Below are 17,168 nucleotides of genomic sequence, written 5' to 3' on the forward strand. Positions count from 1 at the left end.
TCATTTCACTGGATATACCCTTCTATTCGTAATAACTTTCTATATTCTTCGTTATCCTATTACATTGTACGAGTGTATGATCGGTCAAACCAAAAAACTTCAAGCTAATACAATTACCTAAACACAATAAAATTTACACTCGTCACAGGTATAACAACTTCAGGAAGTAAAACCAACCGCACCAAAGACAAACATATGCGCAAATGAAGCCCTACGTACATGGATTCCAACGGTATTCGTGGATTTTAATTGTGCACCAGCGACACGCAGAAGAAGCAAGCGAGGGCACTCGTGCAGCCACTCCTCACGGTCCCGGTAATTGCTTATTCGTTTGCTCTTTGATTCATAAGCAAATTAATCTTATCCTTTTCTCGTATCAAAGCCATTAACCAATCTCGCCGCGTTGTTGCCTCGCCTCCCGTCTTTTTACCCTAAATGTCACCCTTCGTTCAGGGTGTGTGTTCTCCCTCTTATCCTTTTCTCTCTTTCCTTACCAAAACCCTCTTACAGTCGGCATCAAAATCTCTCTTTCTCTCTCTCATTTTCCCTTAACGTGTTCTCTCCTCTCGAACTAACACAATTACGCGGATCTCCTTGAGCATTCATTAAGAAAAAAAAAAAAAAAACCTGTAGTGGTTGAGGGAGTTAACCCCGGGGGCGGTAGTTACGATTTTGTAGGGTTAGAATCACCCTCGGGTCCGGGGCCACCCTCGAGTGTCATTCAGGCCGGATTAATAGATACGTTGGTTAGAGACGTTCGGCGGTAGGGGGGTGTGGCGAGAAACGGGGGTGAAACGAAGCAGCGTGGCTGCTGTAGAGAGGCCCCAAGGGTGCTCCGGAGTGGTTCAGCGGAGAAAGACAAGATGCTGGAAGTAATGGCTGTTGACAAGCTGCGACGGGGGATTAGGAAGTGCTAATTGAATGTTTAGGCAACGGACAACGATAGTGTGCACGCAGCGATTTATTGCCTCGAGCCGCCTCCGTCTTCATCGCGTAAAAACGAAAGTGCGTTTATGAAGTGGCCTCTCGCGGGTACTCGGAATAGAAGCGGGTGAAAATTATCGTGGAAAAGTCGATTTGAATTCTAATGGAGGGTAAAGTGGTTTCAAGCGTATCGAGAGCCACGACAGCCGTCGGATATTTGAATATGTGGCAAGCAAAGGTGATTCTATTGACAAACAGATTGTTTACATGGCGCAGTTCGTTTGGTTCGTTCTTATCGTTCACTTCGCTGGAGATATTTTTCAAGCTCGTCGCGCGTGTTAAGTGATACAGCTTGTATTTGTGTGATCGAATATTGATCATCAATGTTGTTTACTTTGTATGTTACTTTGAGTAAACGTTCCGAGTCAACGCAATGGAAATTATATTTAAACGAAGATTGTGGGAGATTCGTTTTGTAATTGTGATATTAAAATAATTCTGTAATCTGGTTTGATAATAATTTTTGATAAAAATTTAGAAGGCGGACTGCAGTTGATAATAAGTACCTATTGAAAACTAATTAATTCGTTACGATACAAGAAGCCATCTATACATTTATCCTCGTATTTAATAAATTCCTTTTATTCACAAACAGCTAACGAAGTTTTCAATCTACACTTCAATTGTAATTCCGACTAAAACCGATATCACTATCGATATGCACAATATTCAAATTCAAACGAACTTAAAAACTCCCTTTACGATGCTTCGATCATCCTTACACTCTCGTCAAACGTACGATATAATCACTTTGTAAGAAAAAACTCACCTCATAAAGTGGCCGGCGGCCCGTTGGTGCAAGTCCAGCTCAATTTTGCTGCCGTGGTTGAGACTCTCGTCTCGTCTAGTTTCCAAAGGAAATATATCAGCAACGGAAATCAACAACAAACAAGCAAAAGTAAGTCACTACACTGTCATGTTAGGCCATCCACTCGAGTCTCAATATCACTATGCTACACGGTTCAACACTTTTCCTTCCCGTTTACCGATCAGATATCCGCGTCGCGACACTGGACGCGGTCCAACGACATCCTTCGCGAACAAAACAATCTTGAGCAAGCGTCGGTCGCGTAAAATGCACGAGAACCGTATTCGAGAGACGGCTAGTCGCGTTCGGTAGCGACGCACGAGGACGATCACGACGTGCACGACGCTCAATCTGCCTCCGCGGACGATAGTTTTGGGAATGTGCACGCACGTCTCGACTCTTGCCGGCGATCCACGAACTCCGCGCGCCAGTTCTTCCCCACCATCGAGGTTCAAACGGGAAACAGCGCAGTAACCAATGGCACGAGATTATGGGCGGTCCAAACAAGATGATCGTGGTATCGCTGAGCCCTTCGATTGGTCGAAACCTTCGAGGTCGTCGATAACGAACCGTCCTGCGTTCATCCATCGTCCCCTCCATTAGCCACTTCACGCTCCTCTTCCGTGACTTCAATTTTCTCTCCTCGTTTACCTCGGCAACTCACCCTGTCGCGTTCTCCTTGTTTCTCACCTTTCTTTCCAGGACCTCGCAACAGCCACGCGAAATTTCTTTCCCAAACCGCTGGTCACCCGTCTTTTTCTACAAAAATTTTGGCTACTATGGAGTAAATGTTTTTTTGTAGGAGTGAAGTTTGTGGTAAGGCCGGGGAATTGGGGTTTGGGAAGTTGATGCTTTTCGGCGGCGGTTAGAGGTGATAGGGTTGTTAGAAGAGCACGAATGTTTAAGAAAGTTCATATTTTTCTACGAGCGAAGTTCAAGGAATTAGCTTTCGCGAATGGAACTATAGAAACGAGGAGAAGGAAACAGAGATTTGTTCCATTTGTAGCAATGGGTTATTACAGAATACAACGACATTCGGAGTAGATCGATATGTACTTCGTATTCGATTTCGCTACAGCCCAGGAAATAATGTTACATAGATACTTTTCTAGTTTTCCTCGTAAAAATCAAACAAATCGAAGAAAATGGACATAAACAACAAGATGGAGCTACTCGCGTATCAAGGACGTTTAAACTATCTAACGCATAAAATCTTTCTCCATAACCCGCCAAATCTTACCTGTAAGTATCACTAAACGTTTCAACAATAATTTTTTATCTACGTAATAATGGAGTCCGATCTGTTTACGACCGCGTAATGCTGCGTGTAGCGTCCTAAGGGACGGGTGGGTCAAACCTTTGCAGGAAACAGAGAAAGAAACTCGTAGGAAGACCGAGACACGTTGGAAAAGAGAGAGAGAGAAAGAGAGAGAGGGAGAAGAAATCGAGGGGCGAGTTAGAACGTGGAGTCAGGTAAAGTAGCTACCGCCACCACCTCCACGAGCACCGACCACGGGTACCAACCGATCCAGCCCATGCGTGGTGGGGACATCGTGGAAGAAGGTGGGACGATTTCGAGATGGTGGCCGTTGGTATTGCCAAGTCGAATTCGAAAGAACGCTGCTGAGAATAGAAATAAGAAGGTGACTTCTCTCTTCGATACCACTCACCGTGTTCACCTTTCCCTCTCTTAGCAGCACCAGCCCCACCGCCCCCTTGGTTGGCCCAGTAAACCTCGTTCTGGCGGCAGCCCTGTATATAAGTGGCTCTTTCCTTTCTTAGCTGTGTTTCTCTCGCTTCGACTAAAGGGGAGGACATTATACTTCGATCTACGAGGCGGCCCACTCTCCTACAAAATGGTAGCTTACGGCGTTTTGCTCTTTTAAACGGCCAGATAGCGGGGAGTTTCCACGCACTTCACCCCCGGTGCGCACCGGGACGATGTTGATAGGTGAGCCACGAGTAGTGATAGTTCGCGGAAACTCCGGTATTTGGCACGTGTTACGAAGAATGAGCTCGTGGTTTCGAGGGGAAATAGCATTTAGGGTGATTGTTTTCAGAGTCTGTAACTCATAAGTGAAGTATTAATAGAAAATTACCTGCATGACATCTTTACGAATCGAGAATCTGCGACGTGCAATTAATTCTTCCGTGACTGTTATTTCTGTCGCAGGGGAATATTTGGCCCGCGTGATGAAGGGTAGATACGTGCTTTTGCGTGTAAATGGGTAAATTCGGGGTAGTTACTTCGAGAGTGTGTAACTTTTAGGTAAAATATGGACAAAAAATTACTTACATCGATACGACATCCTTATTAATGAAACCTCTGCGCTTAATTTTTCTGAGACTGTTATTACGTCACATATTTTGGGAATACGTATTTGGCACGCGATTTCACGTCGAAATGATATGTAGGATGAGATACGCAAAGAAAATTGATTAATTGACACGATTAATAATTTACGATATACATTTAATTACTCCATGGTCGCTATTTACGACAACATTTTTAACAAGCATAAAACGTTTCGAATAAAAGCTGGTCAATTCGAGGATCTCAAACGAGATCCGCAGTGGAGTAACGAATGGCCAGATCGTCCTCGTGACAGGCAGGCACAATCAAGCGATTTCATCGTTTCCACATAGCGGTGAAAAGGTTCCTAACTGACGGCGCGAAGTGGCGTCGATTACAAAAGAATTTATAGACCGTCCGTTTTCTCTATAGACACTCGATTCCGCCATCCCTCGCGTCCATCGATCGCCTCTTGTTTATTCCCAAGTGGCGTGAGAGGGTGAGAAGCGACGAAAAGAGGGGACCAACGTGTTTCGAGACCCCATTCTGCTCGCTAATCTGATAATTTCATCGACACTGGTCATTTTCTGTACGATCGACGTTCGTTCAACTCGATGATCCGAGCGATCTCGTAAACAGAAATTATATTCGATCCGGGAACGAGTTCATTGCGGATTTCGCCGCATTAAACGCGATGAGTCGCGTGACTCAGCCAATGAACAGTTTTGTAGGAGCAACAGCGTGCTCGTTCGACTCTTTTCGCGTGTAAAAATTTGTCCGTAATTTCCGTGGAAAATTGTTGCACGGTTCGTTATTAAGAACAACATTAGCGGTAGCCATTGATTTGTCCGCGCGAGAATATAATTGAGCCCGGTGAACAAGCGAATTTCATTTCTGCTTTTTTCTTCTTTAGAAACGATCGAGTCACGTATAGAAAACGTTCGATAAATTTCTTGGAAAATTGAACTTTCTGATGTTGAGCGAATGATTTTACTTCTAAACCGTGTCTGCTTCCAACTAATGTTTCTTTCGTTGGAACACACAAAATAGAATCCTTTTATGTTTAAAGATAGTTCTTAAAGTTATATATTAATATTTAAAGATTCAATAAAATGTTTCAAACATACTTACTTTTGTATTTCGAAAGAGAGCAATGAACATCCCATTCTCGTTACATCCCTTTTTGTATAAATACCTTCGATAAACATTTCTCAAATCCAACTCTACTATCCAACACATCACGAATTTCAGACTGTTCCAAAAAATCCTACTGTTTTCCTACAAAATTAACGGGAAGTTATTAAGGATTCTTCCGCGATCTACCTACCTTCTAAAACCTTTTAACAAGCATCCTATTACCCGCTCTTAGGATGGAATCAATTGAAAAAATCCTAATATCCTGCTAAACAATCGAGGAAAAATCACGAGGATGAAGAGACTCGTGATTCGTTCCAGTGTTTATCACGAGGAAGATTTATTTCCCCTCTGCGGCGTAGCACGTGCTGACTCCCCGTACACGGTTCAGGGTCGCGCCGATATTGTTGTACGCGTCGTGGAACATGTAACGTATGAATATCTAATGCACCCCATCCACAATTAAATTCGGACAATATGTTTTGTTTCGAGAGGGGCCACCACCCTCGAGAAACCGGAGGGGTCTCGGCTGTGAATCAGGGACCTTTCCCTTCGGGATCCACCATCGTTGAATAACGCCCCAAGTGTAAATCTCACGCTGTACACGCCGATACGACGAGAGGCGATAATAACTTTCGGGCAAATCGCGCCAGACCGCAGCCTCTCCAAATTGTCCGCGCTCCACTGAAATTCAACTTGTCGACGGATGATCGTTCGTGATCATTGCAGAGGATGGATCTTATTGATGGTACGGTTGAGCACGGTTAAAGAACTTAATTTAATCAGAATAAGGATTCTTGGTGAGAAAGTGTTCGATGGAAATTGATAAAAATCGACGTAATTTCGTTGTCTTAAGGTCGACGAACAACTTTGAAAATAGATATATATGTGCAATTTGCGGGAGATGAATTTGTATATTAAATTGTACATAACGAATGAATATTAGAAATAAACTATAATTATTAGGTTGTGCGAAAAGTGTTTTTCCTTTACAGACACGTCTTTTACAACGATGCATCTTTATACAAACATGAAACCTAATCTGTCGAACGTTGTGATCTTTATTTTGATAGAACGAAATGGATCATACGTAATTCGGTAAAATAATATAAAACGGAAAATGTCGTGCACTCGTTATTTCCTTATAAAACGAAAGAATCTTCGAAAGAAAGAAGAGATGCTTGACGAAGATTGGAGAATGTATTTTCCTCGCTTTAAGATTGATGAATGATTTTAGATATATCTAATTTAGAATATTGTAGAAAGTAAATTTAGACTTATAGGAAGAATAGCACAAAAATTATTCAATAAATACACGTTAAACGAACCGTGGTTATTAAATATGGAAGAACCGTTAGATACACGTTTCACGCTATAAGCCACAGGAAGTTATGTTCGATGTCAAACCTGTTACAAATCGCAACCTGTCTGCTCCGAGCAAACATATCAATTATCCCCTATTATTCCCACTTAGAACGCGTCAGTTTCCTTAAAACTAGACTCAGAAATACCAAGAATACCATAGCTCATCCCGTTTACTCGAGTAAAACTTTCTCTTCCTTCTACAATGTCAACTCCATTTATTAAGAACGGAGACAAGAACATTCAACAATACAACTGCCAAGCATCCTTTTTATTCCGAACATGGAATAAGCAATAGGCCACCAGCTAAAATACCTCCAACATCTTTGAGCCACCAGTCGTGTCCAGGCCGAGAATCATTGAGCGTGTCCCTCGGAAGTTCCATCAATTGTCGAAACGATCCGTAGGTGGGAACAACTGTCACATTGTCTCCAGCGAATCCTGCAGTTTTGCGGTGATAAGACGGATTACAAACGACAGCCTACTGCGAGGACAAAAGACGGCCACCAGACCTTGCAGCAGGCACGACTCCGATCTCTTGTGTCATCTCTTTAAGTAGAACTGATCGTTGGAAAGAGAGACAGTGTTTAACGAAAACGAGAGAAATTTTATTAAGGAACTTTTGAAAACCGAGGTTAAGAAGATGAAACGGACTGTTAGGCCTGCTTAACCGGAAGTAACTACCCGCGGAACGAAATTTCAGCTTTAGTTTATTCGCCGGCTGATCTTAGGATCGGCGCTGGTACTGGGAAGTTGGCCTTGCCTTTTACGGTATTGTCTTTCTCTTGGCAGAGCAGCAGGTGACGTGAGAGATAAGCATAATAGTAACAATAGACGACCGCTGGTAAAACTTAGCTCGTCCAAAAGGTCACGGTGAATTGTCGGCGCGCAGCGTGCCGTCCTTTTTGCCGTATTGCTCGCCCTGTGGCTCGCTTGTTTCCTCCTTTTGCTTCTTTCCGACCAATGAATAACTTGTCTCTGACGATTTAATAAAAATGTGCCGCTTCTCTGCCTTTTACAGACAGCACAGTAGGAAGAGGAGGATGATGATCGAGGTGCGAGGAATCTCGTCGTTTGGGAAATAGGATGAAGATATTGGTTTAATAATATAGTGAAAGATTGGAGATTAATGTTTAAGGATTATGGCTTTGGCTACTAGGTGATGCTTGAGATTCTCACAATTTCTTTCCTTTTAGGAATATTTACTAATTACAGGAGTTAATGTGATGATCCAATGGAAAACTTGGACTCAGTTTGGCTATCGAACCATTCGAGACTAGATCAGAATGAAAAATAATGTCATTATCCGTACATTTTACAAAAATATCATTTGAGTTTCCAAAACTGAACAGATATTTCTATAAATCTATGAAATTCTTAAGGAAAATTATACGAGTTCCACTCTTAAGTTTCAAGTAACCTCATCCTGGAACGTGACTAAAGTCTGAATGATGAAACCTCCTCAGTTTCATTGTACGTTGTTCAGGATCATCTCCAGTCACGGACCTCGGACATTGACGGAATGTAACACGAAAGTCCGAACATCCGCGTCATATTGTTCGTCGAAAATCACTCGATTGTCCCTTCAAAGGCGATTGTGTGGCCTGGTTCGTTCGTGGCCTACAGGTGTTCCAGGGATCGTGACCCGCTTCAAATAATTAATAACAGTCAAGCGACAAATCCCGGAAGCGGTGGCATGTACGCATTAAGCTGGAACAAAGGCGAACAGGAGGGCTAATGACCGGCTAATGCTTGCGCTTAAACCCTTTAAAAGCGTCCGACGGTAGCCCCAGATCCGTTAGGATCGTTCTGTCACCTACTTACATGCGAATTTGCACCTATAAAAGGTTCTATCCGCTTCCCGGTAGTCAAGGGACGGAGGTTCGCGTGTTTTTCTTCGCCATTATATCGGACAAGAGGCGTCGTTAAAGCGACTCGATCAACCGGAAGAGAAGCTGTCGCCATTCTTCGCAGTCTGTTCGATTAATTCCGCATAATGGTTGCTGGTTTTCCAACGAACGAGCATCGGTTCGTTTTTGGTTTTTTTTCTCTTTTTTTTCGCAACAGAGTTGGAAATGGGTGGATGATAGGGATGATACCTTGTCTTTTCAGAGTTTAGAACTACGTTGTTATGTTTAGGTAAAATGTTGAATGTTGAATTGGTAAGAGAGATTTAGCTGGCCGGTTTGGAGTATTGAAAAGAATTCGAAGGGTTATGAGAATATTCCGTGGTTTCGGTGAACGAGATCGTTGTTTACCGAGACCATTGCGGATTCAATGTATATTTTTGCTTCTGTTTATTGTCCGATTACTTTGTGTTCGATACAATAGTTGCTACAGTGTGGTCTCATCCGTTTCCAATGAAAACGCACAGGTATAGTTTGCTTAGTCTGATGGACTATGTATCAAAGACGTTTATTTAAAGGTTTCTGTAATCTACGGAGAGAATACTGTGCAGATTATTTCAATTACATTTTGTAGTCGAAATACGGATCTTCAAGAACCTATAAGTTCGCAAAAATTCACGCATTCTTTTAATTCAGTCCAACAAGCCAATAACGCATTATTACTTCCATTTATCAGAGAGTCAAATAAAAATCTGATTTTTAACGGGTTAACGAGCACAGCCTGAGTCTAAGCAAAGATCTTTCCCCTTATCGGTTCCATTTTCCTCGATGTCGCGTTTCGACGAGCTTGGTGAAAGCAGGAGGCGGTCGAGGAAGAGGTTGCCGAGGGGCGGGAAGACGAAGAAAGTAGAGAGAGAGGGAGGCAAGTTCACCTATTTTCGCGGCACGGTGCGCGAAGAAAAGGGCCGTGCTTGCATCCGCGAGAAACACAATGCAGCGGCGAATAAACCAGACGAATGGCGGCGACGACGACGACAACCACGCCAACAATGAGGAAAAAAATCTTCGACTCTCCCGCCCCTGGAACCGCGCACCAGCCAGCGTAGCCTCTCTTCTTCCTCGTCGTCGGCCGCACTCTTTCGTGATACGTGGAATTGATGGATGAAAATACGACGACACGAATACAGAATACACCGCCGGTTGGTATTCCCAGCGCGGAATACACGACGGCTCTCAAGCTTTTAGCCCAGGCAAATAAATCGCGGGTTGCACGGAGGCGACGTTCGTGGATAAATTCTCGTCTCTCTTCTCTTCGATTCTTCCACCATCCCTTCCTTATAACCTCCTTTCTCGCTCTCTCTTTTCACGTCGTCGTCGGGCTTCCTTTCTTTCGACCCCCTTCGCGCCCACCCCCACGAGTTGTGACACCTTACGGCGCTGACGTGTGCTGCCTACTCGAGAAGAATTCCACATTTGTGTATGCCGCGCTATACGGCATCCATCCAGTTCCCAGTCCATCGAATTTTCGGTCGAAAAACCTCACTGTGTGCGCTGAAATACACTTGTACCGTTGTATCGAATGGTTAGTTGGAGCAGGTCGAAATGTAAAATCTGACAAAAGAAATGCTTCACCGGAAAATAAGGGTACAGCGGCGACCGAAAGGAAGATTATAAAATAAGAAATATAAGAGGACATCTTCATTTTACGAAGTAGATCATTATTTTAATAAGAGCAACGAGTAAATATAATACGTATATATCACAGAATAAATACGAGTATAGTAAATAATTTTTAGTACAAAATTCGTAAAATCTATAGTGTGTCAATTTGTAACTTTCTTTATCACTGCATGTGCAAATACTGTTTTGCGGTTGCCCTATATGCTTTTGAACTGATTGTCAAACAACCGAGGAGGAAAGGAGAAAAGATATATATTCCTCAAATTATAGCACTCTATGCGTCGTTAGTTCTGGAAGATAAGGAAATTCACATCTGTTCGTGTGCAGATGTATCGTCGAAAGGCGAACACGCGCGAACCAAGAAAGAAATCCCGGATAAGCCGAATTCGGGACTCGCGGGATGGCTTCTCTTCGTCGGTCACTCGGCTACGTAATACGTAAAACGTCGGTCGTGGTGTGTCCGTCCTTTTTGTGTGGCTACAGACTTTCGACGATCCGGATTCTCGAGCGAAATTAAGCTCGTATCCGACAAGATCCGCTTACGATATTATCGAATCGTCGCGGCTATTTCTAGCCACCTTTTCGTTCTGGTTTCTCGCGGCTCCTTGCTCCTGTTCGCGTATTCTTTGTCCAGCTGCTAGAGTCGAAGAGGATATCTCTCGAGAATCGCGATAATGCTCATTTTGCGACAAGATGGAAATGACAGAAAAATTCAAGCGCGAATTTCTTTTGTATTCGAATGTAGCGACCGATATTCCTTGAAACGATTTAAGAAACTTGTTTGAGAGATTGTAAGTTTTATAGAAAAATTAGATACAGTACGACAATGGTGTTTTATCAAGGTAAATTTAAGTGATGCCGATCTCGTAAAGATTTAAACGGATGAAATTATAATTTGCTTAAGAAATGATCCAACGGACGTACTGGAATGTAATTGTAATTATAGTCTATCATATTATAACCATTTATAATTGTTTTTTATTATAATGTAATTATATTTCGGACCTCCTTGTTCCATTCGATCGATCATAGATTGACAAAGTACTGTATCTTCATTGTGTGATTTATATTTATATATATGTTAATTGTGGTCTTCGTAAGAATAAAGAACAATATCTTCGAGTCATTGAACATTAAAAATTGCCATTTTCAACACTCTTCTTACTCTAGATAAATAAAAACTTCATCTTTTTTGCTCGAATAACGTTCTAAATACTTTAACCAGCCAATCTTTCACGTTCTCATTAATCTATCCGAATTCGCAAAAATTCCAGCAATCAAGCAGATCCCACGAGATTTCTGAACGATCGGTGGAACAGGACGATCTTCCTAAAACATGCTCTGAAAATCTGCTGCAACGAATCAGTTGCGTTTCAGCGGGGAACGCTAAAAATAAATACAACAAGAGTGGCTGCGTTTCGAATTGAAAATGCCAATTTTTTTCCACGCACAATGCCGATTCCGAAAATATTCAAGCCCAGTACACTATATCTCTTCCTCCCTTCCTCTTATTTCGTCTCTACGGCGAAGCGAACGAAAATGCAAATGGCAGGCAGCAAATGGTGTTTCGGACCAAGGCTGCTTCTCCGCGCTTTTCCCCGGCCTATCCTAGTCGATGCGACGCCGAACGCGGAAAACCGTAGAACGCGAACCGGTGCACGACAACAAAACGTCCCGGCGGCGCTTTCACCGCGTTTACCGTCCACGTACATCTCCTATTTTTTTCCCCTGCATCGGAGGAAAATCCGATTCAGAGGGTGCTTCTGTATTTCTATCCCACCTATGTAACGTCTCTCTGTATTCTATACACGCGTACGCGCCTATACACACGTAGACTCGCACATAAACACAGCTACGTATACGTGGTGCGTCGTACGCGTGTGTGTTTGAACGTGAGTGCAAGACGCATTTACATATACACCATACTATGTATATGTGGTGCGTTGTATGCGTGTGTTTGAACGTGTGTGCAGTACAACGCATTTACGTATATACTGTAGCACGTATACGTGTGTGTTGCACGACGCATCTCGGGACATCTCATTACGCCCGAAGAAAGGAAGTCGAAGCCACCGAGAGATCCGCATCGCGGCGCTCTATGCTCTGAAGGATCTTCTCTACTGTCATTTAGTCCCGACACAATGAACAGGCCGTCTGCTATCCGATTGTTTGGCTACATTTTTTCCCACAAAAGAGGAAGCAGGGAGGGTTGTGCACGAGCGAAAAAGAAGGGCGGGGTGAGAGTCAAACCGAGTCAGTCGATCGCCAATTGACTGACGTTATCGGCCCATCTTCCAGATTAGGAAGATCGCTTAGGAAAAGGAACGTTCTATACGGGCATAGTACACTCTGATCCATTATTCTTTCGGAATAGGGATATGTATTGGTTCTTCTAGTAATTCGAAGCTATGGGGAGGCTGGTTGAAGGAGAGTCCTGGTAAGAAGTTTTTCGTGAAGTGTTCCGAAGAGAGGGTAGATTGAGAGAGGTTCTTGTGGTAGTTGGGATGAAATGGAGATTGGTTTTTGAGAGCTATTTCGGTTTGAACGTGAGTAGCTTGGTAAAAGAGGGTGGTTATTGTATCGCGTAATAATTGCTATATCTTTCTGACCAGTTATATTCTATATTTTTTATATTTATATCATAAACTCTGCCCGCGTTAGTTAAAATGTCTAGTACTTTTTCATATGTTTTAAGATATGTTAAAATATCTAAACTTCCTCGTACTCTTCTACCTTTTACGTAAAGTTAAACGAGGAAAAGCAAAGAGGGCACAAATAAAGTAAAATTTCAGTTTCTTCAGTTTCAATGATAGCTACTACAATGATAGATAGGATATTCTAACTTTAAGAAAAGACAGAATCTTCGCCCGCCAATTCCATCGCAGAGAAATACCATTCATGCTTAATTTACCCTCGAGAATAACGCTCGAAACGACGTATCGCGAATCGACCGAGCTCACATCCGCGGAAGTAACGGGATTACGATCGAAAAACTTTGAATGTTAACCCCGGGAGCGGATGGCTACCGATTAAACCGCGAGGAAGAGAAGAGAAAAAAGAAGGTTGGGACAGAGAAAGCGAGACGTGCTCGGTAAAGTTTTGCGCGGAGAACGGTGGGCGTCAAGCCGATCTGCAACAATAGGCTCGCGATCGGATTATCCGGCGCGTACATACGTTTCGCGCGTACGTGTAACTTTAAATCGTGGGACGGGAGCATAAGCAGGAGCACGGTCGCTCGACTCGCCACAAAGGGTAGGTTATATTCTCGTAGATCTCTTATCTGCTTCGATCCTTGCGGAAAAGCGTGCAACGACCCGGTAAAGTCTTCTCTTTTGCAGCGGCTCTTTGTGGCTCCCCGCCTCGACCCCTGTGTCGATCTTTTTTCTCTTCCTCCTATTTTTTCGCTTTTCTAATCTTATTTGCTGGGAGGATCAGTCGACTCGTTCGCTCATGGGATTGCTAATTTTACTCGTCATATGGGTCGATTTGAAGTTGTGTGTACCTTACGAGACCGATATAGCGAGATTGTAAATTAACGTTAGAGATATCAAAGTTTCCTTTCTTCTTGTGATAGGGTAAATATAGAAAAGATTGTCGGTATTTCATTCTTTCGATATTTTAAAAAATTCTGTAATCTTTGACTATCTCTACTATTATAATAATCAGAGACTCATACTTGTTTCGTGTATTTTTAACTTTCCTTATATATTAGGTGAACTCTTCTCGGAATAAATTATTTTCAATATAAATTATGTTCGATCGATAAATATCGAAAATCCAATTCAACGATTTAACAATTTTTTTCAGTCAGTTGTAACTTTATATAAATATAATATTACGTCGTACGAAAAATTTCTTTCGTTTTATAAGGAAATAATGGATGCACAATATTTTCCGTTTTACATTATTTTATCGAATTACGTATAGTCCATTTTGTTTTATCAAGATAAAGATCACAACGTTCGATAGATTAGATTTCATGTTTGTATAAAGATGAGTCGTTGTAAGAGAAAGACACTTTTCGAACATAATTTATATAATTTTATATAACTAATATAAATATCAATGTCTGAGAGAACTTCTACAATCTCTTAACGTTTTTATGGAATATAGGAATACCTTTGCTCCATCGAGAGGTTAGTAATCGACTTGGTCGGCTGAATGGCGTTGGTTCCCGCCAAAAACGTGAGAGAAGCTTAAAGGCGCCCAGCGGTCTGACCAATGGCATCCGGAATGCACGTGGACTTGGATTTTCAGGCCATTAGGCTATTTCTACCCATAGACTCGTTTCGTTCGACCAACAACTCTCAATGAAACCTGACGCCTTCTATGCTCTCTTTGTTGCTCGGACGAAAACGCGTCGAAAACATATGGCTCGGGGATGTTCGAGAAAGAAAGGACGAGAAGAAGGTGAGACTACGCACGCAGGTAGTTCAGAAAAATTGAACAGAGTGAAAAGGCGATTCGTGTCACGTCGAGAGGGCAGGTGTCAGTTCATGAAACGGTGCCCTCGCATGGAAACCACGCCCGAACGCGTTCCAACGATTAATTCTTGGTGTTTCTGGTTTCATTTCGAAAAAGACTCGCTCGATATGGAATTCTTAGACACCATCATAGGTTTCGTTGGAACCTTTTAGTACGAAAATGGTATATTTGAACGTATCGAGAGATAAATAGTTTATGTAACTATAGTAGACTTCTTAGCTGCGAATGTCTTAACTGTAAATTTTTGTATAATTCTTTTTGTTTTATATTTCCAATCTCCATATTCAAATCCAAACGTTGAAATATTCTGCATAATTTCTGTATTTATAACGCCTTAGAATGTACCAAACGTGTCTTTAAATGCTACTTTATAGAAACACATTAGATTCAGCTAGAATCAAACATATGATAATCATCACCTATTATACACGATATAGTACCACGCCAGAATAATTTACTTATAATTCTCAATAAGAATTGATTGTAAAATTCTTCCAAATAAAAAAAAAACTTTATAGAAATTATCATCATATGAAATAGAAATAAAAATTTTCACGATTAATTAATTTTCACCGAATCCATCAAACATCTTGAAACTCCTAAATACCGCAAGAATCCTAAGAACTTTGAATCCATCACGATCAATGAGTGACGCTTGAAAAGTCAAAGAATCATCCATACTGCTTTTCGTTCGATAGCACCCTTCGATATACATCGACTCAGTCAACATCTTAAAATTCTCACGCGACGTCAAACACTCGCATCCATCGAAACCGACCTGTGACTTTATTCCTAGCAAATTTCTCGACATGGTTCGTTGACAATAGAGCAGACTTTTTCGAAATCGAAAAAATAGTGAAGGAAGAGGAAAGAGACACAGAGGGTGCAGACGCTAGAGGAGGAAAACGTGGAATAGTAGAGGGAGTGACAATGCCAGTAGCAGCAGGTAACAATGCTTAAGCTGGCTTCCTACAATAAATGCTGCAAAGGGGCCGCCCTCTGTATCCTCTCGTTCATCCGCGCTTTTGTACACCGGCTTCGGGATCTCTCGTCTCACCGGCAATGGGATTTATTAACAGCACGACGAATTTATTGTTGCCCTGTTAGACGAAACTAAATCTCCATCCTTGCCCCATTCGTGCGCGGCCAAGGCGATTGCCGGAGCTTCGTCCTCCTTCTTCGTTCCCCGTTTTTATCGCCCCCGTTGCCTCGTTGTTAACCGAATGGGGAACACCTTCCTCCTTTCGTCACCCTCTTTGTCCGATAAACCGGATTTTAATTGCGTGAACGTGGACTCGATCTGTTTGTGGATAAATGTAGAGCAGGTGTAACGTACATTGTATATAACGTATATCGAGCATTGGTCTATGGATAGGGGTTGTTGAAAGAGAAGTTGGAGTTTCTTTATAGTTACAGGATATATGTATGAATTTTCGTGAATAGAATTACGAAAATATCTAGATAGAGATTTGTTTTATTTTTTCAATAGACAGGTATTTTACTTTTCATATTTTGTATATTATATGCATTCTGTGTACTTTTACCGAAATTGATTAATTTAATTAAATTTACTATACGAACGTTCCCTATTTATATGTTTGCTACTGTAAGTAATTGTAATAATTTTAAAAGGGTATTAACTATATAAGTATCAGTTATAAGTAGTAAAAGCATTAGCATCAATCTTGATGAAGGTAAGCGAAATATTGGGTATATTTCTTCTAATAGAATAGGATAGAAAGACTTTAGCGAAAGTATCTGTAAAAACATCTAGTATTCCTAGTAAAGATATTCAATTATTAAAAAATACATAAACATGTTACGATACATAAATACAAACATAATATCGTACGAATCTATATGTAAATCTGCTAGTAAAATTGTACACGCGTAATCTTAATTTGTGTTCTATAATTTTACGTTCACGTACATACTTTTCTCAAATCAGAAAAAAATATAATATGTTTCTACTAATAACGTTTTTAATTTCGTTCCCTACATTGTCTATCAACTATATCTATAATTCTACATCTACCGGGTTCACAGAATTATTCGCAACACATAACAAACTATTTTATCGAACAAAATCCATAAAATGTCAAACGCTACCAGTAGATTTTATTTCCGCAACACATCGCTTTTCCAACCTCGACCGAACATAGTTCCAACTTGGTCTAGACTCGATAACTCGACGAATAATCAAAATTCACCAGTCGATCTACAAAAGAGCAACGGTGGTATAGAAAGGTAAAATGTCACCGAATGGAATCGAACAACCGTTCGATCCAGCCCTGGTACGCAGAAAATACGTGTCGAATTACCGTCGGGGGAGAACGTTAACGGCCGATTAGAAATTATTCATACCGTCAGCAGGATCCTCGTACGGCATCGGTCGTAAGCGTGCGCGTTACCTGCTCGAACATCGACCTCCCTTTTTTTTTCCTTTTCACGACCTTCTGTGCTGTGGATAGGCTAAGTGGCGTATGGGTAGACAGACACGGATAGGATTCACCAACAGAGAAGGTAGTTAGAAAAGAAAAAACCGAATGATCGACAGAGAAAGAGATAAAGCGCG

General features: G+C 41.7%; 1 protein-coding gene across 2 annotated transcripts in view; it reads right to left on the reverse strand.

Annotated features, from left to right (window-relative positions):
• Positions 1-17,168, reverse strand: part of LOC139994336 (uncharacterized) — a 138,832-nt gene that overhangs the window by 33,181 nt on the left and 88,483 nt on the right. The window contains exon 3 of one of the 2 annotated variants that reach the window (XM_072016874.2): positions 1,754-2,551. The exons of the other annotated variant lie outside the window; for it this stretch is intronic. Within the exon in view, the coding sequence (XP_071872975.1) occupies positions 1,754-1,758 (5 nt within the window). The 5' untranslated portion in view covers positions 1,759-2,551. The remainder of the gene's footprint in view (positions 1-1,753; positions 2,552-17,168) is intronic. 2 annotated transcript variants of the gene reach the window in all.

Source organism: Bombus fervidus, chromosome 14 (assembly GCF_041682495.2).
Source record: "Bombus fervidus isolate BK054 chromosome 14, iyBomFerv1, whole genome shotgun sequence".
In the NCBI taxonomy this organism is placed as follows: domain Eukaryota; kingdom Metazoa; phylum Arthropoda; class Insecta; order Hymenoptera; family Apidae; genus Bombus; species Bombus fervidus.